The sequence below is a fragment of the Alexandromys fortis genome, unplaced genomic scaffold (genome assembly GCF_014885135.2).
Source record: "Alexandromys fortis isolate MF-2015 unplaced genomic scaffold, M_Fortis_MF-2015_v1.1 scaffold_99, whole genome shotgun sequence".
Lineage (NCBI taxonomy): Eukaryota > Metazoa > Chordata > Mammalia > Rodentia > Cricetidae > Alexandromys > Alexandromys fortis.
Genome location: NW_026067982.1, coordinates 2,903,100 through 2,929,500, shown reverse-complemented (window position 1 = coordinate 2,929,500; position 26,401 = coordinate 2,903,100). Strand labels below are relative to the sequence as shown.

Genomic DNA, 26,401 nt, shown 5'->3' with positions numbered 1-26,401 from the left:
AAAAAAAAAAAAAAAAAAAAAAAAAAAGGAGAAGAAGAAGAATGATAGGCAAGCTGTGGATGTTGGGATGCCACAGCTCACACTGCAACACCTACTTTAGCATGTGCAGGGCCTTGGCTTCCATCCTCAGTTCCACAAAACAAAAACCCTAAGAGCCACCAAAAGTAATGCCCAGCTTAATCTGAGATTTTCTTTTTTCAAATTCAGTTATCAGACATAAGTTTTCTATCAAATGCTTTGCAACCGTGAGAAAAAGAATAAGCTGGGACTGGTAACATTCTCTGGATTTTCCTAATCATTAGTTTATGTTCAGTGATCCTGAAAAACTGAGCCGGCTGGCTTTAAAAATCTAAATGGTTGAGGAACTACAAAATATGTTTTATCTTGAAGTGGAATTTACTATTCTGCCTTTCTACTTTTTTGGCTAATTCACTCAGTCTGCTATTTAATCTTTAATTACAGGCCACAAAAGAAGTAATAGAACGGGAAGCGCCAGGGATGGCCCTGGCCATGCTGATGGGATCACTTAATGTTACACCTCTGGGCATGCTCTCTAGGTAAGAAAGCCACCCACAAATTGCAAAGAAAGTGAACTCCTGACTACAAATCAGCAACCTAGAACAATGAATCTAAGAGAGTTTAGCCACAAAGCTTAAGTTTATCCCTTCTTATTCAGAGTTAGACATCTTAGTATTCTCTGTAGCTAAATCTCAACCAATCCTCGTCCCCCCCTTTTTTTTTGGTTTTGGTTTTGTTTTTGTTAAACTTCTAGAGATTGTTTTAACATTGTTGAAAGCCATCAGTCCTAATGCTTAAGAGTTGAGTTCATCAAAATGTAAAGTTACTCTTTTTGTGATTATTTATAATCACCATTTATATTCATTAATTGTAACTAGCTGCTAGTTTAATACAATGAACCTGCAAATTTTATTAAAAATCACTTATTCTCATATATAGGCACTTTGATTTGAATTTATAAAGAGGTATATTTATGTGCGGTCATAGAAAGATAATCTCTGAGTAATTTAGTATATTTATATTGCTCTAATGAATCAGTATATTATTATACTAAATTAGTATATTTAAAACAATTTTTTGTTGGCATAGATGGTAGTATCTATATTTGATCTGGTGGTTTCTTACTATTTTAGTAAATCTTAAATTATTATAAATGAAAATAGTATATATCATTTAAAATAAAACTTAATTTAGTCAGGATTCTTTTAATTACTTTTGGACATTAGACATTTAATGTTATGGTAGCCCAAAATACACAACTTTATAAGGTCCTAATTTATAATCACGTATTCTGTGTGAAATATGAATATAAAATGCTAAGCTACCTATTTAATTAATATATAAATGTTATTCAAATGGCTTTCCTGTTACTTGAATTAAGTTTATAGTTCATTGGTGGCAGTCATTGGAGGTTTAGCTATAAGTGAATCAATTATTATATTCTCTATACTCTCATAAATATATACAGTTTATAATGTTTAATAAGTGAAAAGGAAATTATAATAATATGAGAGATTTTATATAGATAAAATTAATCTTCTTTGAGAATTTTATACATACTTTAATCCTGTTCTTCCACCAACTCTTCCTGTGTCCATAACATTTACTGCACAGTATTGGGTCTTTTTTTTTCACCCTCATCAAGGCCAATGTGTACTGCATAAATATTCTTAAGTGTGTGGCCTACTGCTGGAACAAACATACTAGTTTTATCAGAGCCTACATTCTTAGGAAAAAGCAAATATTTCCCTCACAACAGCTAAGAATTATCAGTAACACTTCAAGTAGGGGTAGAATTTCATGTCCAACTCCTCTTTCCACATTTGGATTTTATTTGGCTCAAATTTGCCCGGGTCTTCTGCTTGCTGTCTTACCACGAGTTCCTATTTGCAAAATGCCCTGCTGTGTCCCGAACACACTGTCTCCTGGTAGCTCTCCACTGCCTCTGGCTTATACATCTTTCCATTCTGTCTTTGTCAATGATCCCTGAGCAGGCTGAACTTTCTTCTGTCTCTTGTTTTCTGCTTTTTGGCCAGTTGTGGGTCTCTGTGTTGATCATAATCTAATGGAAATAAACATTCTCTGATAAAGTTTGAGAGAGTTCTTAATCTATGGATTTAATAATATATCACTGGGAGTTGGTTTAATCCTGTGTCTACTTAACAAATTATTTAAATGGTTTCTCTCCTTGCATTATATCATCTATCTTGTCTTAGGTTTCTGGCCCAAAAATGGTGCCAGGTATATGGATTTTGTCTTGTGGATCAGTCCTTCAGTCCTATCAGAAAGTGGTTAGTTACTCCCCCATGACATTATTGCCATGGTTGCACGAATGGGCACTTATCTTACCAGGCTAGGCATTATTGTAGTTCATAGGTATCACAGCTCAAGAAGATCAATGGTTACTTTCTCCTCCAGTAACTTGCATAGTACCATCTAGTATTATAAAAGTTATTTAGTAGAACTGAGCCTTCCTGATGTGCCAACTTGATTCTATCAAGTTCTGTAGCTCAGGCATGTGATATCTTCAACAGTAGGGTCATACTATCATCTTCTGAAGGTAACCATGAGTATTGGCAATGGACTATGATACCTGGTGGTTTGTGGAACCTCACTGGCCAACAACTCCAAAAAAACATTATCCCATTTCTGGGATTTGAATTTTATATGTTAATCATCTGTTGCCCCATTATAGGGTAACTTCTACAGATATAGGTGCCCATATTTTTTAAAGGTTTTCAGTGTTATTTATCCCTTAAATTTAATGGCTCCTTTTCTCTTCCTACTCCAAAGATTTTTTTCCTTTATTTTTAGTTTTCAGAATTTGATATGCTATGACTGGATGTAGCTTTGTTAACATTTCCCTTTTAGGTTCACTGAGATTCTTGAACCTCCAAACTTATACTAGTGAGAATTGAGACTCTGTAAGCCATTATTTTGGGGGTAGTTTTCCTTGTACCAGTTTCAGTCTCTTCACCATGATGGCTCCTGATATGCAAACTTAATCTAGTATTAATGAATATTCCAAGGTTCTTTAGAATCTATTCTTGATGTGTTTCTCAGAATATATCTATGACACATCTTTACATTAATGGATGTTACCCCCTTTTCAGTTATCATTTCAAATAAACCTTTTTCCTTCAATTCTAAAGTTTCCACTTAGGTATGTTCATGGTTTCTGTTTTTTGACTTTTTTTTTTTTTACTATTTTTTTTTTTGTCATTTGCAGATGATTAGATTAGCTATGTAGAACTTATTTTGCTGACAGTTCTGATGTATGGCTCTCTTTGGGGTTGTTGCCAGTGGATTTTTTTTTCCCATAAGAAATGAATAAATTTGGGCTGGAGAGATGGCTCAGTGGTTAAGAAAACTGTCTGCTCTTCCAGAGGTCCTGACTTCAATTCCCAGCAACCACATGGTGGCTCCAAACGGTCTGTAATGAGATCTGGCGCCCTCCTCTGGCGTGTGGGTATACGTGGAGGCAGAAAGTTGTATACATAATAAATAAATAAATCTTTTAAAAAAAAAAGAAATGAATAAATTTTTCTGGTTCTATCAATGCCGAGTAATTTTGGGTAGTATCCTGGTCATTTTGAATATTATATTCTAAGTAAAATATTTATGCCATTTTAAATCTCTGGATAATGTTTATAATTTTAATAACCAACCTGTTTATCATCTTTGCTGTACTGTGGTGGTTTGAATATATGTCCTCCATATTCTGGACATTCGAATACTTAATTCTCAGATGACACTGCCTAGGGAAGTTTAGAAGATGTGCCTTGTTGAAGGAAATATGGGGCTGTGGGTGGACTATTGCAGTTTTTCTTGTTTTCTACACCTGATATTCTCCTTCCATCTCTTGGATTGGTGGTGCTCGGGTCTGTAGTTCTTGTTCACTTACCTAGATTGTCCACCTCCAGGATTCCCTCAGTTCACGGTTTCTTTATTGCTTCTCTCTCAATTTTCTGGCCTTGAATAGTTTTATTTATTACTTTCGCCTATTTGTTTTTTCTTGACTTTCAGAAATGTATTAATTTACTCCACTGTTTTTTTCTCCCCTAGGATCCCCCTCCTCTTTTTTAATTTTTTTATGTGAATTGTTATTATTTTTTGCCTTTTTTTTTTTGTCTGTGTGAGGGTGTGGAATCCCCTGGAACTGAAGCTAAAACAGCTGTGAACTGTGATGTGGGTCCTCTGGAAGAGTAGTCAGTGATGTCAACCACTGCGCATCTCTCCAGCTCCTTTCCTGCATTTCTTTAAAGGGTTTATTTGTCTCTCCTTTAAGGACTCTATCATCTTCTTGAAGTTGGTTTTAAGCTATTTTCTTGTGCTCCAGCTGTCTTGGAATATTAACAACTTGTTGTAATAAAACAGTTGTGCACTGCTGGTGACAAATTGACCTAGTTGTTGCTGATTATGTTCTTACACTAGAATCTAAGTATCTGGGTTAGAAATAAATATAGGTCTAGGAGCCGATTTTTAAATTTTTCTTTTTGTTAGAAAGGAGTTGTTTTTTTTTGTTTTGTTTTGTTTTTTGCTTGTTTGTTTCCCCCTTGGTTTCTGTTTCCTCTTTGGTCTTCTGGTCTTTGTAGTCTGTATTTCTGGCAACCTACAGAGTTTCCGTCAGAGTTGGGGACTGGACTTCTGATAGCTTGTGTGGCCTTTTGATTCAGAAAGGGAATCTCTGTTCTGATTGGTGTGACCTGCACTTGAACATTGAGTACCCCCCAACTAACACACCTGTGTAGTGGCAGTGACACAGCAATGAGTGTAGGTCGTGGGATGGTGTCAGCATCTTGGGTCTTTCAGCTCTGAACTGAGGGTGTTTTGGAGGTGAGGTATTCCAAGGGCAGGTGGGTCTCTTAGTTGTTCTGAGGGGCATATTCTGTTCCTGAGAAATGTATGTCTGCCCTTGTAGGGACAAGCACATGTCAGGAGGGAGTCTAAGAAGGAATGTCAATGGCTTGGGTCTCTTGGCTCTGAACCAAACCAAGGGAATGTGAGGGTTCAGATGACAGATGGGGTCTTGCTCTATGTGTCATACCTTCCTGGTATCATAGTCTTATACCATGATGGTCATGGATGTTTATTTCTCTGGAACCATAAATCCTTCTATAATTTGCCTGCTCTTAATGTATTTATTGTTACTGCAATAGGAAAATAACTAAGAATTATACTGTCAAGTTCTGCCAGAACAGTTTTCATGAATTCACATAATATTCAAGCAGAGGTGTTTGTGTGTGTGAATGTATACATCATCCTTATGTTTTAAAAGTCTATCATATACTTCTTGAAGCCTTGCATATATGTGTGAATATATGTGCATATATTCACAGTTCACAGTAAAGCGCAGAATTTTTTCTAGTTCATACATATTATTAAACATTATATACTTTCTGTGTCTGTACTCCAGGAGGTTTTCCATACTCTCCAGTTTCCAGGGGCCCCCATTCCCACTTAAAGCTGTGTGAAAGAAAAGTATATTTCTTACATAGTATTACATTTTTTGCTTTATGTATTTCTTTGCAACTATAACACCCTTGGGGCAAAGGAGTAAAAAAATTAAGGAGAAGATATTCTTCCCACCTCAGCTCTTCAAACAGTAGAAAGTCCTTTCCCATTTCTACTTGACAAAAAAAAAAATGGCTTTTTTTTTTTTTTCAAAACGGGGACTTGTTTTATTGAGGGCACAACCTTTAATCCCAACACTCAGGAGTCAGAGGCAGGTGGATCTCTGTGAGTTCGAGACCAGCCTGATCTACAGAGTGAGATCCAGGAAACCCAGGGCTATACAGAAAAACCCATCTCAATAAACAGAAAACAAACAAAATGTTAAAAGAGATAAAATGAACTAAACGTATATTTTTGTATCAGTGAGTCAAGATGCTTTAATATAACTTTTGCAGTATTAAAGTATCATTGGTTATTTTAAGTAATTTACATTAATAGTACTACCAGCTTTAATTTTCTCTTAATCAAAACTAGATACATTTAGTTTATAAAAAGCAGTACAGAGGCAACAAAAGATAGGAGACTCGTGTAACTATTTTATAATTTATAAGCCTATTCCAAATTTTGCAACTCTCAGGGTAAGTTTTAACTGATAAATGTTATGACTAATTTTGATTTCAAGAAAATCAACAAAATAGACAAACCTTTATCTAAACTAACCAAAAGGCAGAGAAAGAGTATCCAAATTAACAAAATCAGAAATGAACAGAACAACAAACAGAGGAAATCCAGAGAATCATCAGTTCATATTTCGAAAACCTGTACTCCACAAAATTGGAAAACTTAAAGAAAATGGACAATTTTCTGGAAAAATATTACTTACCAAATTTAAATCAAGACCAGATAAGCAAATTAAATAAACCCATAACTGCTAAAGAAATAGAAACTAAAGTATCAGCACATTGAAAATATTTTTTGAAACCAGAAATAAATATTGAAAGTGCAATAACTGAGCTAACCATTTAAATTTAGAGATTCAGAAGTAGTTTTGAGCACATATAAACAATATTGTTGACCTTGAGAATTCTGAGGAACAGAAAGGTGAGTACCTATGGAACACCATTCAGCAGATGTTATATGAGTTCTAGAAAGAAAGGGGAGATGGAGGTAGAGCTAAATGTTTATTTTATAAAACATGAATGTGCAAATCCAACACATTCGATGAATTTCCAATAGGCTAACTTTCAAGAATCTCACACTAAAATGAATTAGAATCAACATATCTTAAGACAAAAAAGAAAAAGGTTCTGAAAGCTATCTCAGTAAAGTGTGTGTGTGTGTGTGTGTTTGGTTTTGTTTTTTGAGACAAGATAGCATATAATCTAGGTTAGCTTCTCTCAAACTCTTGGTCCTCCTGCTTCTTCTGTTCTCCATGTGCTGTGATTATAGATGTGAACAACCACATCTGGTGAAAATAACTTCTTTCTTTAATGAAACACAGGATTATTAAATATGATGACACGTGACTATTATGTGAGTGCTTGGGAGACAGAAACAGGAGTAAAGAAGAAAAAGAAAAAAGCAAACACAAGCTAGAATATCTATAAAAGAAATATTAACTCTATATCAACAGCCTTTAAAATAGATGCTAATTGTACAGTGATTCTTGCTTTTCAGTGGGTGAGAGACTTTAATGTCTATATTGACGGGTTCCTCTCTCTCTCTTCATGTCTACAGTTTTTCTGTTTCTACCCTGCCTCAATACTATAGAATACTATAAAAACATGGCATTAGATATATGTCAACACTCGTAACCTTGTAATGTTACATCACAAAAAATTTTAATAGACACAAATTAACAGATACAGGAAAGGAATGCAGGTTCTATTAAGAGAATCTAAACGCTTTGTGAAATAAATGAAAACCAAATAGAAGAGAGGGGGAAGGGCCTAACTTTAAAAATTGTTGAGATTCTTTGGGTTCACCTTCTTTTTTTTAATATAATTTTTTATTGAAAAAAAAATTTCCGCCTCCTCCCCGCCTCCCATATCCCTCCCCGTCTCCCTTTTCCCTCCTCCTCCTCCCTCTTCTCTCCCCCTCCCCCCACTCCTCTCCCCCTCCCTCTGCAGTCTGAAGGGCAGTCAGGGTTCTCTGCCCTGTGGAAAGTCCAAAGTCCTCCCCGCTCCATCCTGGTCTAGGAAGGTGAGGATCCAAACTGGCTAGGCTCCCACAAAGCCAGAACATGAAGTAGGATCAAAACCCAGTGCCATTGTCCTTGGCTTCTCAGCAGCCCTCATTGTCCGCCATATTCAGAGAGTCCGGGTTTATCCCATGCTTTTTCAGTCGCAGTCCAGCTGGCCTTGGTGAGCTCACAATAGATCAGCCCCACTGTCTCCGTGGGTGGGTGCACCCCTCGTGGTCCTGACTTCTTTGCTCATATTTTCCCTCCTTCTGCTCCTCCTTGGGACATTGGGAGCTCAGTCCGGTGCTCCAGTGTGGGTCTCTGTCTCTATCTCCATCCATCTCCAGATGAAGGTTCTATGGTGATATGCAAGATATTCATCAGTATGGCTATAGGATAGGGTCATTTCAGGTTCTCTGTCCTCAGCTGCCCCAGGAACTAACTGGGGACATCGCCCTGGGCACCTGGGAGCACCAAATCTCTTGCCAACCCTAAGATGGCTCCCTTAATTAAGATGTGTGCTTCCCTGCTCCCCTATCCGACCTTCCTTTATCCCAAACATCCCGTTTCCCAAGTTCCCCCCAACCTCCCCTTCTCACTTTTCTCTCCCCATCTCCCCTTACCTCCCTCCCCCCCCCCCCCCAGATCCCATTTTTTGCCCGGCAATCTTGTCTACTTCCCATAATCAGGAGGATAGCTATATGTTTTTCTTTGGGATCACCTTCTTATTTAGCTTCTTTAGGAGATCAAATTATAGACTCACTGACCTTTATTTATCTCTAGAAACCAATTATGAGTGAGTACATCCCAAGTTCATCTTTTTGGGTCTGGGTTACCTCACTCAGGATAGTGTGTTCTATTTCCATCCATTTGCATGCAAAATTCGAGAAGTCATTGTTTTTTACCGCTGAGTAGTATTCTAATGTGTATATATTCCACACTTTCTTCATCCATTCTTCCATTGAAGGACATCTAGGTTGTTTCCAGGTTCTGGCTATTACAAATAATGCTGCTATGAACATAGTTGAACAAATGCCCCTGTCATATGATCGGGCCTCTCTTGGGTATATTCCCAAGAGTGGCATTGCTGGGTCCAGGGGTAGGTTGATCCCGAATTTCCTGAGAAACCGCCACACTGCTTTCCAAAGTGGTTGCACAAGTTTGCATTCCCACCAGCAATGGATGAGGGTACCCCTTTCTCCACAACCTCTCCAGCAAAGGATATCATTGGTGTTTTTGATTTTAGCCATTCTGACAGGTGTAAGATGATATCTCAAAGTTGTTTTGATTTGCATTTCCCTGATCGCTAAGGAGGTTGAGCATATCCTTAAGTGTCTTTTAGCCATTTGAATTTCATCTGTTGAGAATTCTCTGTTCAGGTCAGTGCCCCATTTTTTAATTGGGTTAATTAGCATTTTAACGTCTAGTTTCTTGAGTTCTTTATATATTTTGGAGATCAGACCTTTGTCTGTTGCGGGGGTGGTGAAGATCTTCTCCCAGTCAGTGGGTTGCCTTTTTGTCTTAGTGACAGTGTCCTTTGCTTTGCAGAAGCTTCTCAGTTTCAGTAGGTCCCATTTATTCAATGTTGCCCTTAATGTCTGTGCTGCTGGGGTTATACATAGGAAGCGATCGCCTGTGCCCATCTGTTGTAGGGTACTTCCCACTTTCTCTTCTATCAGGTTCAGTGTGTTCAGACTGATATTGAGGTCTTTGATCCATTTGGACTTGAGTTTTGTGCATGGTGATAGATATGGGTCTATTTTCATTCTTCTACAGGTTGACATCCAGTTGTGCCAGCACCATTTGTTGAAGATGCTTTCTTTCTTCCATTGTATACTTTTAGCTCCTTTATCGAAAATGAGGTGTTCATAGGTTTGTGGGTTAAAATCTGGATCTTCTATACGATTCCATTGGTCAACTTCTCTGTTTTTATGCCAATACGACACTGTTTTCATTACTGTAGCTCTGTAATAGAGTTTGAAGTCAGGTATGGTAATGCCTCCCAAAGTTCCTTTATTGTATAAGATTGTTTTGGCTATCCTGGGTTTTTTGTTTTTCCATATAAAGTTGATTATTGTTCTCTCAAGATCTGTGAAGAATTTTGATGGGATTTTGATGGGGATTGCATTGACTCTATAAATTGCCTTTGGTAGAATTGCCATTTTTACTATGTTGATCCTCCCAATCCAAGAGCAAGGGAGGTCCTTCCATTTTCTGGTATCCTCTTCAGTTTCTTTCTTCAATGCCTTAAAGTTCTTGTCAAATAGATCTTTCACTTCCTTGGTTAGAGTTACCCCAAGATATTTTATGCTGTTTGTGGCTATCGTGAAAGGTGATGCTTCTCTGATTTCCCTCTCTGCTTCTATATCCTTTGTGTATAGGAGGGCGACTGATTTTTTGGAGTTGATCTTGTAAAGGAGGAACATTCTGAATGGATTATTCTTAGAAAGAACATTGTTTCTACGAATGCCCTGCTTACAATCCCTTTTTTGATAACCTTGTTTGCCACATTATAACATTTGACATTTTAGTTTTTACTCAAACCTCTGGAAATCACATCTCCTATCCATGCATCATTATGGCCATGAGATTCAGTGTTAATTGTCTCAAATCTTCCTCCAAAGGTGCTGACCTCACCTTTAATGGCCTAATTATCCTTTTGCATAGAGAACTGGCATTTTCAAAATCCAGAGATCCAATTATTACTCGTCTCACTTCTGAATTTGGTATCATTCGATTTATTTCTGAAGCCAGTCTCTGAAAGAAGTCCATAAAGGCTTCCTTTGGCCCCCATATAACTTTAGTAAATGACTCAATTTTCTTCCCTATTTCTCCAATTATGTCCCAAGCATTCAAAGCTGCTAGGCAGCATAAATCCATGGTGTGGTCACCATTTACAGCCTGCCTTTCTTTAGTAGCATAGTCTCCTTCTCCAAGAATTTGATCTTCAGAGATATCTCTACCTCTAGCTTTACTTTGTTATTTAATAATCTTAGCTTCTTATCTGAAGCACATATCCATTGTAATTATGGACCTGGCTCTAAAACTCCTTTAACTAATTCTATCCAGTCTTTAGTCATATATTCTATTACAAACTGACCACCATTTTAACATTTGCTTTACAAAAGGAGATTTCATGCTATATGAGACTGTTGCTTCCTTGAATCTTCTTAACTCTAACATTGGCACAGGAGTTTAGTTAGCTGTAACAGAGCCTCTGCCATTTGGCAATTCCTGTAAGGTTACTAGATATATTATGGTTTTTTTTTTTTTTTTTGAAAACCTTGGGCTGTTTCTCTCTAATCTTAAAATGCTATGTTGGAATTGTCTCTCCATTAAATTCCTCTTTCTGTATTTGATTATCTCTGTGATCTGTTACTAGGTTTTTCTAAGGCCTCTTATTTTAGCACTTAGATTAACCAACTTTTTTTAGTTTTAAGACCAAAATGTTATCAAATGTTTACAATTGACATTATATAAATCCCATCTAAATTAGATCCTCTCATTTATTCATTCCTTTTTCAATGTATCTGGCATATTATCATACAGAAACCCAAATTTCTCCATTGTAATGGTTTTTCCCATTTTTTAATGTGGGGGGGGGGACTCTCTCTTTTAACTAATTCCTCCCCTTTAAGAATTCCCAATTCTCTTACCAAATCTACCAGCGATGTTGATGAAGTGAGGCTCATAGCTGTCACATAGAATAGAAAGTCTGAGTGGATTTCAAGACAACTACCTAGTTTGGCAGCACCCTGAACAGGGGCTTAAGGGACAGAGAGAGAGAGAGAGAGAGAGAGAGAGAGAGAGAGAGAGAGAGAGAGAGAGAGAGAGAGAGAGAGAGAGAGAGAGAGAGAGAGAGAGANGGAGAGAGAGAGAGAGAGAGAGAGAGAGAGAGAGAGAGAGAGAGAGAGAGAGAGAGAGAGAAAAGACACTGTCTGAAAAAACACAGGGGATTGTTGTTGGAGGGCACACTGGCCAGTCTAGGGCCAGTGAGTCCTGTGGTGTTTGGAGCCCGGGTGCATCTGGAGTTCCAGTGTTATCTGGAGACTGTTTTAGGGAGGCCACAACAAAACAATCCCAAACTTAACCAGATGAAGAAGGACGCTTAAAAGAAATACCACACTAGCTCAGAATTGAGAAATAAATGGCTATTTATTTTGGGATAGACTCACAAATCAGAATCCTCTGCTGGAACCGAGATCAGAAACTGAAATCCACAACCGGAAAAAGAGGCTGGAATCATCCTCTACATCAGCATATATAGTGTAAGAGGCCACACCCCAGTGGGCAGGTTACCACTGGCTGTAAGACTTCCTACAGCACCAGAGACTTGGGGAAAACAAAAAAAGAAAACCTTGCCAGGTTGGGCCAGAACCACATGTGCAACTCTGGCTTATGCTGGTGGCTTTTTTGTGAATTTGTATCCCAATTGTTGGGCTTCAAATGTAGTATGATTAATAGAAACCCAGAGACAAACACTGGGATGTAGTGCTCGAGTTGTGGAAACCCCAAGAAGACCACCAGAGACACAGACTCACTGAAATGCAAAAGCAAGGTTTAATTCTGCAAATCACTATAGGCATCTTGGCTTGCACAGCAACACAACGGGGGGCCAGAGGAGGTGTCCTACTGTTCTTAGACAGGGTTTATAAAGGCAAAAATAAAAGATCACAAATCTATTGTTATGGGCATAAGGGATACATACAGCTTATGATTGGCTCTCTGATTGGCTCCAGTCTAGGGAACTTCCCGCTCTCCTGATAGCCACCTTGGGGCCTAGCACAAAATAGAGTTGTTTTTGGCCCTTCAGGGGTTCAACCTGAAGATCAGAAAAGCAAAGCAGCTAAGACACTAGAGAGCTCTTACCTCTTTGAAATCTTCAGGGTGCCAGGGAGTGAGCGCCCATCTCATCCCATCTTACATTCTCTCTAGTTCTAAGATTAAAGGTGTGCACTACCACTGGCCAACCTCTTTGGCTAACTAGTGTGACTGCTAGAATTGAAGCTTTGTGCCACCACTGCCTCGCCTGTATGGCTGACTAGTGTGGCTGCTTTGCCCTCTGATCTTCAAGCAAGCTTTATTTATTTAAATGCAAATGAAAAAAACACTGTAGTTTCCCACTTAAACACCTGGTTTTCCTTGCCTCTTCCCCAAACCCTTTTTATCTGTTGAAGTATATCCTTTGTTAAAAACCACTCAAGTCTGTTTCTTCTGTAAAGTTTCTTACTTATGCCCTCACTTAGTGATATAATGTCAGGCCCACCTTGAACTCAAAGAGATACCCCTGGCCTCTGCCTCCCACTGCTGGGGTTAAAAGTATTTGCTACCTCACTATCTCACCCAGCAGCTATAGGGTCTTAAGGAAGGATTTCTTTTTTCCTCTAAATAGTTTATCCTCTAGTAAGTTATATATGCTCCATTTAAAGACCATACATCCAAAACTATGGTCTTGAAGAGTTGTGTTTTGTTTGTTTTTAAAGGGACACAAAGTTGGGTGGGGAAATAGGTTTTTGAAGTGTTGAGATGTAGTATGATCAAAGTATATTGTAAGAAATCTCAAAGAACTAATACAAAGATTAGGAAATATAGTTTTTAGTTAAAGAATGTATTCCAAATGTAGTTAGCTAAAGGATGATTAATAAACATCTTCAAATGTGTGGAAGGCTTTAAGTAAATGCTTATATAATTTCCCATCCAGATTCTAAGACAAGTAAAATAAAATATATGACAACTGTAGATTATTCAAAATTCTTATTTATAAATGATTTAAAGCAGCATAATTTTATTTTCAAATAAAAAATTAAAATGTGACCATAGCAAAATGCAGCCAGACAGTGAGTTATTTTTAATTTCATTTTACATTCCTACCACAGTTTTCCTTCCTGCCACTCCTCTCGCCCCACCAGCCCACTTCCCATTCACTCCCCCCAACAGGCAAGGGCTCTAGTGGTTTATCAACAAAGTCTGGCACATTAAATGAGCAAGGGAGGTCAAGATCATGATGGAGAAATTTACAGAGACAGCTGAACTAAGGTTGTAGAAAATCATGAACTCTACACCAACAACTGTGGAGGCTCCATGGGACCTAACTAGGCCCTCTGTATGTGGGAGACAGTGGTCAAACTTGGACTATCTGAGAAGCCCCTGAGAGTAGGACCAGGATCCTGGTGCATGAAATAGCTTGTAGGAGCCCATTCCCTAAAATGGGATGCTATGCCCAACCTTAATGCAGGGGAGAGGGGCTTGGTTCTGCCCCAACTTAATGTGCTAAAATTCTAATTCTTTAATAATTAAAATATACTCCATAAATATATGAAATTGTCAGTGAATAATTTTAAAGAAAACTTTGAAAAGAGAAAGATAACTCAGGCCTTCCATTCTTCACTCAATTTTCTAGTACCTTCTACTTTTATGTATTGTTTCTAGCCAGCCTATTTAAACTTGAAGTTGAAGTTCAGTGAAAATAGGGACTATGAACTTGAAGAAGAGTGGGGAGGTTATCTGGGGGAAGGGCAAAAAGGAGGAAAGGGGAGGGAGAGGTATATAATTAAATTATAATATCAAAAATACACTTTTTAAAAAAGAAATTTACAAGGTTCTCCCAAAGCCCTTTCTGTGTTAAAAGACCTGTAACTATCAATGATTCTGTTTATGACTAAGCCCTGTTGCCTTTTCCCCCACAACAATACATATATGAAAATCTGTTTTACTTCACTTTCTACACTTGTTGAAAAGTTAAAGCACAAATCTAAACCTCACTCAGCTCTTGAATGCCAATTTAGACTTTTTAACATCACTATTACTATATTAGACATTTTAATGCAGTTTGTCCTTCAACAACTGCAATTTGAAAAGCTAAACTTAAAAAGGCAGTATTGTTAGGGTCACATTCCTTTAAAATAGCTACTTCATTCTGATTTCATGTTCAGTTCTTTTTTTAATCCACTGTACTAACCACTATTATAAAAATACTGCTCAGAATGTCCAATTTGTATAACAATTGATAATCTACTGTAACTTTTTTTCCTATAATACATGTTCTCATATAAAGCAATATGATTGGCCTTTGTTGAATATTTGTTTCAATTCATTATTCAATTCTTTTTCTCTTTCTTTTCAGACCAGTGTGTGGAATAAGAGGGAAAACTCTGATAATTAACCTACCTGGTAGCAAGAAAGGATCTCAGGTAAGCATTCTCTATGTTATATGGTTTAATAAATGAATTGTTAATCAACCAACTCTGAGAGTAGACAACCAACAAGCTGTACACACCAAAATAGCTGCTCACTGCTAACACTAATTAAGAGATTCCCAAAAAGCACCCTCAAATTATGTATTTCATTAGGAAGTACCAGAAAACTCACTGAACACTTCATATACTTACAGTTATTGTTTATAGAAGGAAAGGATACAGTTTGAGCCAAGAGAAGTGCATTGGAGTTTAGTAAACATACCTGACGCAGAGCTTCCATTGTCCTCTTCCTGTGTATTCATGAATTTGTTACTTTCCTGGGACTGCAACAATCTACATGGAATATTGCCAATCAGAACCTCATCTTAACTGTTGTGTTTGTTGTTTTCATGTTTGTTTGTTCATTCTAGCTCGTCATATAGTGTCCACGTGGCTGAATTTTAGTCCTTATCTCTTTAGTTTTCAACATCTTTCAGAGGCAAAGCAATATCAAAGTAGATCCAAACCTGCATTGTAATTTATATTGTTAGGAGATCTCATTGCCCAAGTTGTCTGGCAAAAAAAGAATACTCTGTCATTACAGTCTTATATCCTAGAAGTCCCCTTTCTAGTAGCTAAAGGCAAGGCTAGACTCTTTCTGTATGATAATTAATTCTGCACTATGGAATGGTATGCTCTGACTTTTGGCTAAGGCTTTTTACCAATTAATATTGCTCATAATTGTATTCACTTTATCAGTTATATTATCAGTGAGAATATGCCTAATTTGCAAGTAGCAACATGAAATATGGTTAGATCTAGAGAATTGAGTAATCTACCTTTAAACACATTATGTGTATTTTCATATTTTAATTGTAATTTACTTATTTTCCTCCTTGATCTCTTCTTCTTTGTACAATGTGATACATTCATACAGCACTGTATAACAGAAATGAGATGAAACAACTTCCAGTTGTTTGCTGGCCAATCATTTTTCTATTGGTATTACACTTTAAGGTAGATTTTAATTCACTTTCCAAATATATTTGACCAAGAATATCAATACTCCTGTAGTAATAACAATCCTAATATTGCAGCATATTTGTTGGAGGAGGGGCCACTTGTTCTTTCCTGGCACCTAGCTAACGTACACGCAAAATAATCACACAGAAACTGTACTAATAAAACACTGCTTGGCCCATTAACTCTAGCTTCTTATTGGCTAACTTTTACATGTTAATTTAAGCCATTTCTAGTAATCTGTGTGTTGCCATGTAGCAGTGGCTTACCGGCAGAGTTTTGGCATGTCTGACTCTGGCCACAGCTCCATGGCATCTCCCTCTCTGCCTTCTCTCAGCATTCCGTCCAATTTTTCCCGCCTAGCTCTGTTTCCCTATAACTCTTCTATAGGCCCAGTTCCTTTATTCATTAGCCAATAAAAGCAACACATAGACAGAAGGATATCCCACACCACATATCTAATGTAGGAATAGTACAACTAAAAAGTAAAGTTCAAGGACAGTGAATTAAAACGAAGTCAGACATTCATTATGCTACTTGTTTTGAGTGTGCTACATCTTTGAAGACATAAAGTTTAATCACTATGCTGATTCACATTACCAATAGTAGTTTTGGGCTAACCTTTTATTTTATTTTGAAGCAGGGCATTGTCATCTACAAATTCATGTTCAAGACCACACAATCACTTAAAAAAAAGTTTTCAGGTCATTTTGGCTTTGTATTTAGCTACATATATAGCTATCATATAGCTGTCCTCAACCACATAGAACTTGCAGGCCATAAGTTAGTTGCCTCATAGCACCTCTCACTCAGTCCATTCCTATTCATATGATAAAGATAAAGAGCTAGTGGACTATCTTTCCAATTAGGCAGTATAGTATTATTCTATCAAATCTAACTTATCCAGATGTGGTAAGGGCAAAAGCAACATCAGGAATTCTGACAAAAAAATTAAACATATATTTAACATCTTCTTGCTTAGAAATCATCCCCTATTCTGACACCCACAGTTGTATTATTACTGTGTACACTGTGTCAGATTGGGGGGGGGGAGTTTAGGTGTCATGGGGGAAAGGGTACATTTGTAAGGAAGAATGTTTACATGTGGGTGTCTTTGTCCAAGTGCCCCTTTCCTAAAAAAGTGAAGAAACCCAACTTGCAGGAACCTTCCTCGCTCACCTACCCTCCTATATTGAATGTGATGAGACACTCATCACCACCCCACAACCAGTGAGACAACAAAAATTTGAAGTGCCCATTTCATTTTCCAAAGATGAAAATGCTAAAACTTATTTGTATCCTCAGGAGTTACCAGTATCAATTTTATTTTGATAGTTATATGTAGAACTTTCTCTCCTCAGAATATTTCCCATGTCTTCCTTTGGTTTCTGACTTATTTTTGGCAGATAGAACAGTATTGTTGACATTTTATGTCTCAGAGGGTGCAAGACGAATGAATCTTAACTTGGCACTTCTTGCTTTGCTGTAGCTATGTAGTGTCCACTTACCTCTTGGACCCATGTAACCAATTTGAGCATCCACTTGGATGTGATTCTAGGCAATTTCTAATCCTAGGAGGAAGTTCTTTGGATGGACAGTGACATATTTTACTTTAATACACACCCTTAGATTCCCAGAATGACTTCAAAACACCCCATACATCTGTGTCTTCAATAGATCAGTTTTTCATTGCTTTTCCCTGAACATATAGCCATACGACATTGAGCACTGCTCCTGAGCTAGAAAACTAAATATGTAAGTATAGCTGAGAGATAGTATAGAAGTTATGCTAACAAATCACAAGCCCTAGGAACATCATGTATTTCAAACATATGAATTATTTGTTCATCTTCTTCAGCCACCAGCAAAGTTGAAGCATTCCAAAAGATGAGCTTCACTAGTGACTTTAACTTGATGTGATTTCTAAACCTACATAGTAATTCACTAGGATTCATAGAACTCACTTAAGGGTCTTAAAGTTATTGTTTACACAGGAAGGTGATGTGGATTAAAATTAAGAAGGGAAAAGTCATAGGGCAAAAAATAGAGGTACCTAGCCAATAAAGAGCTTTCCTTGTTTATTCTCCCTTGGGACCGTGCATCTGTTACCATCCTGTCCTAGACACATGACAGTATATATGCAGAACATTGCCGATGAGGAGTCCCAACATGAGCCTTTGGTATGCATAGTTTTCAGGTTAACTAGTAATCAAAGATCCCAGGAAATAAAGACATTTTTTATCAAGCCTGACATTCTAATGTCTGGATATAGCCTCCTAGAAGCTGAAGGAAAATATCAAACCTCTGTTTTGTCAAGATTACGTTCTTTAATATACTGTTTAAACAGTAAGCAATTGAGACCTATAAAGACAGTGAAAAATTAGGCATTCTTCAAGTATGCCTTTAATGTTCCATTCTTGTTTTAAGATATTTCTTTACCTTTCAGACTTTATTAAGGTGTTGCTTTAATGTGAAAGAGAAAGACTTCCATCTATTCCTAAGACACAATTAGCTCTGTATTCTAATTATAAGTCCTTGCCTGGTGTCTTTTGGGGATGCATTATAGATATTAATGGCATGTGAAGAAAATATTAAATTGAATTCTGTTCACAACTTTTACAATTTTATTTTTATTTTTTGCTTATTCCATAGTGCTTTTGTCATAACTACACTGGTATATATTATGATAGTAGAATTTCCAATCTGAACAATAACAACAAAAAAATTTGGTCCTTAATGTGACGTGTTAGACCCAAGTCTTGCACTGGCAAGCAGTTTGAAAATTCTCTTGATTTTCATATCTTTTATATATAGAGCATATATAAATATATAGTTGTATCAAAATTGTACTTTAAAAGCATAGTATGCATTCATGTAAGTATTCATCTAACGGCCATAACCTCTAACATATGGAAAGTGTTATATGATGTGATTGCTTCATGTGTCAAATATGACTCATTCTTGATATGGATAGAAACACAAGTCCAAAATTATAATCAATTTGATTGCTACCATTTTATTTGTCTATTAAAAAGCATGACTTTTATTTCTTGTTTTGTCTTTGTGGGCAGGAATGCTTTCAGTTCATACTGCCAGCTCTACCTCATGCCATTGACCTTTTACGTGATGCCATTGTAAAAGTAAAGGAGGTGCATGATGAACTTGAAGACTTACCTTCCCCACCACCTCCTCTTTCTCCACCTCCTACAACTAGCCCCCATAAACAGACAGAAGACAAAGGGGTTCAGTGTGAAGAAGAGGAAGAAGAAAAGAAAGACAGTGGTGTAGCTTCAACAGAAGATAGTTCCTCGTCACATATAACTGCAGCAGCCATTGCTGCAAAGGTAGGTCTGCTGAGAGAGACGGAGTTCTGAATTACCCATGGGGAAACAACTGATTTCATCCTCTTTCCATTTCATCCTTCCATAAGTTTAATGTTTTTGAGAGCATCCTAAAAATAGAGCTGGAATATCCATTAAATTTTGTCAATGTGTTCTCTGTCCTGGTACAGATTCCGTGTAAGCATTGAAGTTAGTTTGTGTTCTAAGGCACTAATGATATGCCAATTACCTAATGAAGTTATAGCTATAGTGATAAACAATGTGATTTTTAAGGAACTCTTTAAAGTTGCCATTTTATTATATACAATGATTATGTATTTCAGACATCAAAATTCCACATATTTTTAAAGAAACAGAAAACAAAGTTAAAAGACCTCAGATGACTCTTGAAATTAGTTGGAAAAGAGTATTTTAAAAATTTTGCCTGGTATGGAGATATAGGAAACCTCCACTATTCCAGGGTCAAGATGATCACATTACCACAAAATAAATTTTAAAGACAAGTCTTTGAAGAGGCTTTTGAATTTTCCCCAACTACATATTTATTCAGTTATTGTCAAACACAATTTATCTTAGTGGTATAGCGAAGAAATTAATATATTCTCCTTTAACCTAATAAAGTAATTGAAATATTAGGATAATACCAAAGTCTGCAGATTTTCTTCATAAGGGTCTAGAAATCAATGAAATACTATGAGCTGAGTAAATTTGAATGAATTTAATGCTACATGTTCAGCATAATTAACATAATTTACATTATTATTCATGCCTAGCTTTTTCCAGCTGCTCTGTTTTAATTTCTTTAGAAAGTAGCGTATCACTTTTAGTAATGATAATCATTCATTGGTTAATATTATACAGATTAAACATTTAATTACTCTATGAAATAATTTGAAGATCACATAGATATTTTGACTCTGACCATAGGAAAATAAATCTGTTTTAATTTTTAAAAAGTATTTGTTCTTGTTTTAAAGAAACAATGTAAGAGAATCATTACTTTGTTACTGTTTTGCTAGCATTTAGGGCATTACAGGTTTTCTATAGTACTGAACAATAATCAGGAGTTATACTGCTGTGGAAACTTTGATTTTCAGTCAATGTCTGAAAATATTTAATAAAATCATCTTTTTCAGCCTTACATATTTTCTTGGTACTACTTTATAGATCTACTAGTAAATGCTGCCAATAGCAATTTTCTAGTCTATAAGGACTTTAAATATGTCTTAGTTCTGAATTGTTTATTAAAAATAAACAGATTAAAATCACATAGAAATCCTTCTCATGTCCATTAGATAATTAGTATGTAGTTCCTTCATTGAACACTTCCAGATTCTGTCTGTAGACCTTTCAATAATCCATTAAATTTTAACCATACTATTAAGACTAAAGTTGGATTTTCTTTAGTTGAACCAATTATTAGAATAGGTTCATTTTAAAATTATTGAATGTTCTTTCTTTCTACTTTTAATTAAAAGGATAAGCCCTTTTAATTGTTGTTAATTAATTGATGTTCTTTTACAACATCAATTTTGTTTATAAAAGAAAACACAACATACAAAATCAAAGCTGATTTTGTCACTTTGAATTTTAAAAAATTTGGCATTTCATTGTTCATTTGTGTTCACTTTTTTTTCTTTTGGTCATTTTGCTTATGGAATTTCATGCTTTTTCTCTCACTGTATTCATAATTGTTATATGTTATACATTAGAAGCATCCATTGTACACCAACCCTGCTGTTTTCATGGCACATCATGGACAGCCCATCCCTGGTATCATCAGTTATTCCTATGATGCAACAGGCAGTACAGATAAACGGGTAAGACAATGAGTTTTGAATAATAATTTTGCAAATATTTATCATACTTCCTTTATTTGGAGGTGGGCTATAACATGGTAAATGAGTTATTTTATTGTGAAAAATCTTCATGGTTACTAAGCATACCACATTAAGGAATTTAATATATTCTTTGTGCCTAAATTTCTCTGCACTCATTAAAACTCTATCATGTTTAACAGTGAACTTTCATCACATGACTTTCAAAAATTTCTTTGCTCAAGAAGTCTGGGGTTTTTTTGTTGTTTGTTTTGCTGTTTTACTGAATACTTTTAACTAAGTATTAGTTAATTAGAAAGCGTCATAGGAGGGTTGCATTGTGTCTTATCACCTAGAAAGCTTAATCAAACTAATATTTAATTTGTGATAGCTTTTTATTTTCATGAACTTGCATCTCATTTTGTTTTTCTTCATTGTGTTCTCATTACAACCACGGAGAGCTCAATCTTCAACTTCCATGATAATTAATCTTTAGAAGCAGGCACCTAAAGATACATAACTACTTTTTTTACTCAAAAACAGCAAAGAAAATTGGACTTAAAATTAATATTCTTAAATACAAATTATTTAATAGCAATAATTGAGACCCCGGGTAGAAAATTTTTAAAAATCTATTTCAATTCATTCTGGGCATCTGAAATAAAGGGGAGCAAAAACAGAAGATGAAAACTAATTCATCAAGTGAAATTTGACTTTATGTGCTCAGGAATTGCATATATATATATAATTGTCTTTTGGAAGATAACACTATCAAATTATAATTTAAGATTTTCATTTCATGATGCATATTTGGTTGAAAATAAAATTGGGTTAGTCAAAAGACACATAGCAAATTTAAATTGTAATTAGTATAAATATTCGTGAATATTTTTAGCAATGCCAAATTTGAAGGGTTTCTTTTTGTATTCATATCTTATAGTGTTATAATAACCATTATAGAAAACATTCTGAGCTTTTAAAATGAAGTCATTGCAAAATCCTTCATTCATAAAACAAGATTATAGGCTACCATAGTCTAATAATATCAGATTAGATCCTCAAAAATGATTTGAGGACTGTAGAAATGGATAAGCAGTTAAGGGCATGTTCCAGAGGACATGAGTTTACTTCCCAACGCCGATGTTAGGTAGCTCACATCAGCTCTTATTCCAGCTCCAGGTGGATCCAAGGCTTCTGGCCCTTGTGGGCACTTGAACTTATGTGCAAATATCTACAAACAGATACAAACATACATGAAGTGAAAAATGATGAAAACTTAATAAAATGCAATCTCTTAATTATTTGAATAACATTATCTTTAGTTCTTGTGAGGATTTACTGCCATCATTTCAGGTGCATATGAAAGAAGGTAATTATCACATACAATAGCCATAAATTATAGTGACCTAATTTTCTAGAGGAGCTAATGTGAAAATAGCTCCAAAATGGTATAAGTGAATGTCTTCATTGTAGGATGCAGGAACCTTATTTGTTTAAGGATTTAATATTCCTTTGTAAGTAGTAGAAGCATTGATCATTTTGTCACTTTAACAGATAATTTATTTTTCAGTTAAACTTTTTATTCCTTTTGGTAAATGATGAGGCCTTTATCAAAGCATCTAATGCTTTCATTCTTTATACTGGTCTCTGTATAAAGAGTGAAAAAAGAAGAAAGAGGTAACAGTCAATAAAGTACCTTTAATATTCTTGGTGCTTCTTAATGCAAATGCAAATAGATTGTTACAGGCCATATAGAATTTGAAACTATGCAGAGTTGCAATTATTATTACTACTTTACTTTCCCAAGTAATTTTGTTCTACTTAACTTCCAAAAGAGAAACTTGATCAATGAATGCACTGACATTTCAGCAGTTACCAGTTACCTGATTGCTACTTATTGCCAAAAATTTTGACTAACTGCTGAGCAGGCATTTCCTACATCCTCTTCCTAATACTATACCACATACATCTGCATCACATAGTTTGAGTAAGTTGGCTAATATAACCACCATTTTAATTTCATTTAACCACAGTTATTACTTCTGGTAACATAATTCAAGCTTTAGTTCACAGCTCTGACTTTATTTGAAGTACTGAGCCACAAATTCTGTTTAAATATAAATTGGAAGGAAGAAATATGCATCCTAAGGAGTGCCATCTTGGGACTATGAAAACAAGTCCTGCCATAATGAGATAAATTATAAAAAAGAAATTAAGAAATAAAGGTTTCAGGTTCTCTACATATTGTTTTTACCACTCCCTCAACTCATTCTTTTAAACTATAGCTACCTCTCAGTTTTATTAGGTAAGTTCTTTTTGTCTTAAAACTAACGGAAATAAAGGTGCTATCTCTAACCAAAAAAAAAATTTTTTTTCATCAGTATCCAGAAATGCATGGGCCTCATTAAGATAAGATTTAAAAATAATAAAAATAAAACAAAGATAACATTAAAAATTATTCCTTTTATTTTATAAAGCATATTATGTAAGGTTCCCTGAAGTTTCATACTTGGGTGAGAAACCTGATTCAAGAAAATAAAGTGTAATTTATATTAAATAGGGGAAGAACAAAGAGAAAATAATAAATCTACTCTTTGATGTTTAACCCAGAGATGAAATGTTGTGCTGTGTATTGAAAATAACTGCTGGGTTTCATAGTCAAAGTCATAAGGACAAGTAAACCTTGATCTTAAGACAAAAAAGGAAAGTTTCTTCAGAGATACATAAGAGGTTTCATCTCACTAATGAAAATTAAATGTTTTGGAGAACTTTAGAACAGTGACGAGGCCTCTATGCTCTCCTCATGAATCTTACAATACATGTACACAAAACTAAATACATGTGAAGGCTATCAAGGAAACTGGTGTTGTGGGGGAATGACTTCCATATAATTTAGATAGAGTAGTATGGATTAAAGAGGAAGTGGTTCTGTTGGAACCTAAGCTAGAAAGTGAAAAGGAGTTAGTCTAAAAGTGTGGGGTTTTATATTTCATTTTGTTTTGTTTTTAGTGTACCTGTAGAAACTCTTAGGTTTAGAGCCATTTTCAAGAATATAGATGATGTGCTTTGATAATACTCACCCCACCTACCTCTCTTATCCCACCCTTTGCTACCCTTTATTTCTTTTCCCACCCCTTTGAGTCTACCTTTTACATTTATGTCTTAATTTCTACAAATGAGAAAAACCATGATGTTTGTTTTCTTTTCTTCCAGTCTTATTCAATTTGCTTAATACACTAATCTGCAGTTCCATCCATTTTCTTACAGATCACTTAATTGACTCTGTGTCTTAACAAAATTTCAATATATATGTTATATATGTCTGTATGTATAAACCTCATTTGTCTATACATCTATTGATGGGCACCCAGAAAGTGGCTCCTGTGGACACGGCCATGCCAAAAATAGAAACAAGACTGTTTTCAATACAGATTATTTCTGATTCTTTTGGGTAACGAGCCAAAGTTATATAGCTTGATCATAAGATAGTTCTATTTTTCATTTTTAAGAAATTTTTGTGGTTATTTGAACTAATATATATTTCCAAGAGCATTATATAAGGGTTTCTTTCATTCTTAATATCACGTTCTTATGTGGTTTCTGTTAATTTTCTCTCTGATATTCTAACTGTAGTGTGGTAAAATCTCATAGTTTTGTCTCTGATGAATAAAGGTATTGAACATATTTCCAAAATTTGTTGGTCATCTGTACTCTTTATTTGAAAAGTGTTCATTTTATATTTACTTTTTATTTGTTGCTTTAATGTTTTATTCTTTTGTTCTGTATACTGTATATTAATTAATCCATTACCAGGTGAGTAGCTGGCAAAATTCAGTTTCTGTAGTTTTCTTTTCGTTCTTATAATTGTCTTCAGTGCTATGAAACATCTTTTTATTTGATGCAATCCCACTTGCTAAATATTGTTCTTATTTCCTGAATTTTCCTATTCAGAAAGCCATTCTCTATGGTTTTTATTGTGTGTGTGTGTGTGTGTGTGTGTGTGTGTGTGTGTGTGTATACTATTCTGCCTGCACATACACCTGCAGGCCAGAAGAAGGCACCAGGTCTCATTACAGATGGTTGTGAGCCACCATGTGGATGCTGGGAATTGAACTCAGGACCTCTGGAAGAAGATCCTATGCGCTTAACTACTGAGCCATCTCTCCAGCCCCCCATTCTCTATGTTTATATCTTGAAACTTTTTTCTAGTAATTCCACAGTTTCAGTTATTACCATAAGATCTCCATACATCTTGTTTTGGTTTTTGTACAAGGTGAGACAGAAATCTAGTTTCACCTCATTTCTGGTCATCCTGCTTTACAACCACTACTTGTTAAAGAGAATGCTTTTCTCCAGTGTGTTTTTGCCATCATTGTGGAGAATCAGGTGACTTTTGCTCTTCCTTTGGTCTGTGTTCTGTTTTTGAGAGAGTGCCATATTGTTTCATGACTATGGCTTTATAATCATGAGTCAAATATTTTGATGCTTTTATAAAAACATTGCAAATTTTGTTCAGGGTTGCTTTAAGTATTCTGAGTATTTTGTGTTTCTATCTAAACTTCTGAATTTTTTTTTCAATTTACAGGAAGAACGTTATAAAAATTTTGATGGAGATTTTACTTACGTTTGCTTTTAGTAATATAACCACTTTAAAATTAATTCCACTGGTCCATATACATGGGAGATCTTAAAATTAATTCCATCAGTACATATACATGGTGGATTGCAGAAGTCTTTCATATCTTGAGTTAGACTGATTTGTTCACTTGATCTCTTCCTTTTATCTGTGAAGAACGTGGTTCTTTCTTTACGTCCCTGTTGCTGAGCAGACAACTACTTGATTCCTATGTTGGTCCTACTGCTCTCCGCTTTTCTGCTTTACCAAATGCAGGAGAGGAATAAGTACTGTTTCACAGTTAAGCTTTCGTTGTTTTCAGATGATATGATAGTGTACATAAGCGACCCCAAAAACTCTACCAAAGAACTGCTACAGCTGATAAACACCATTAGTAGGGTAGCTGGATACAAGATCAACTCCAAAAAAATCAGTTGCCTTCCTATACACTAAGGATAAGGAAACAGAGAGGGAAATCAGAGAAGCATCACCTTTCACCATAGCCACAAAGAGCATAAAATATCTTGGGGTAACCCTGACCAAGGAAGTGAAAGATCTATTTGACAAGAACTTTAAGTCTTTGAAGAAAGAAATAGAAGAGGACACCAGAAAATGAAAGGATCTCCCTTGCTCTTGGATTGGGAAGATCAACATAGTAAAAATGGCAATTCTACCAAAAGAAATCTATAGATTCAATGCATTCCCATCAAAATCCCATCAAAATTCTTCACAGATCTGGAGAAGACAATAATCAACTTTATATGGAAAAACAAAAAACC

At 35.7% G+C, this 26,401-nt stretch overlaps 1 protein-coding gene across 1 annotated transcript in view; it reads left to right on the top strand.

Moving 5' to 3' along the window:
• Nucleotides 1-26,401, top strand: part of Gphn (gephyrin) — a 326,333-nt gene that overhangs the window by 148,011 nt on the left and 151,921 nt on the right. Inside the window, exons 5-8 of the mRNA XM_050158607.1 lie at nt 463-557; nt 14,778-14,844; nt 18,921-19,193; nt 20,903-21,010. Of these exons, the coding sequence (XP_050014564.1) occupies nt 463-557; nt 14,778-14,844; nt 18,921-19,193; nt 20,903-21,010 (543 nt within the window). The remainder of the gene's footprint in view (nt 1-462; nt 558-14,777; nt 14,845-18,920; nt 19,194-20,902; nt 21,011-26,401) is intronic.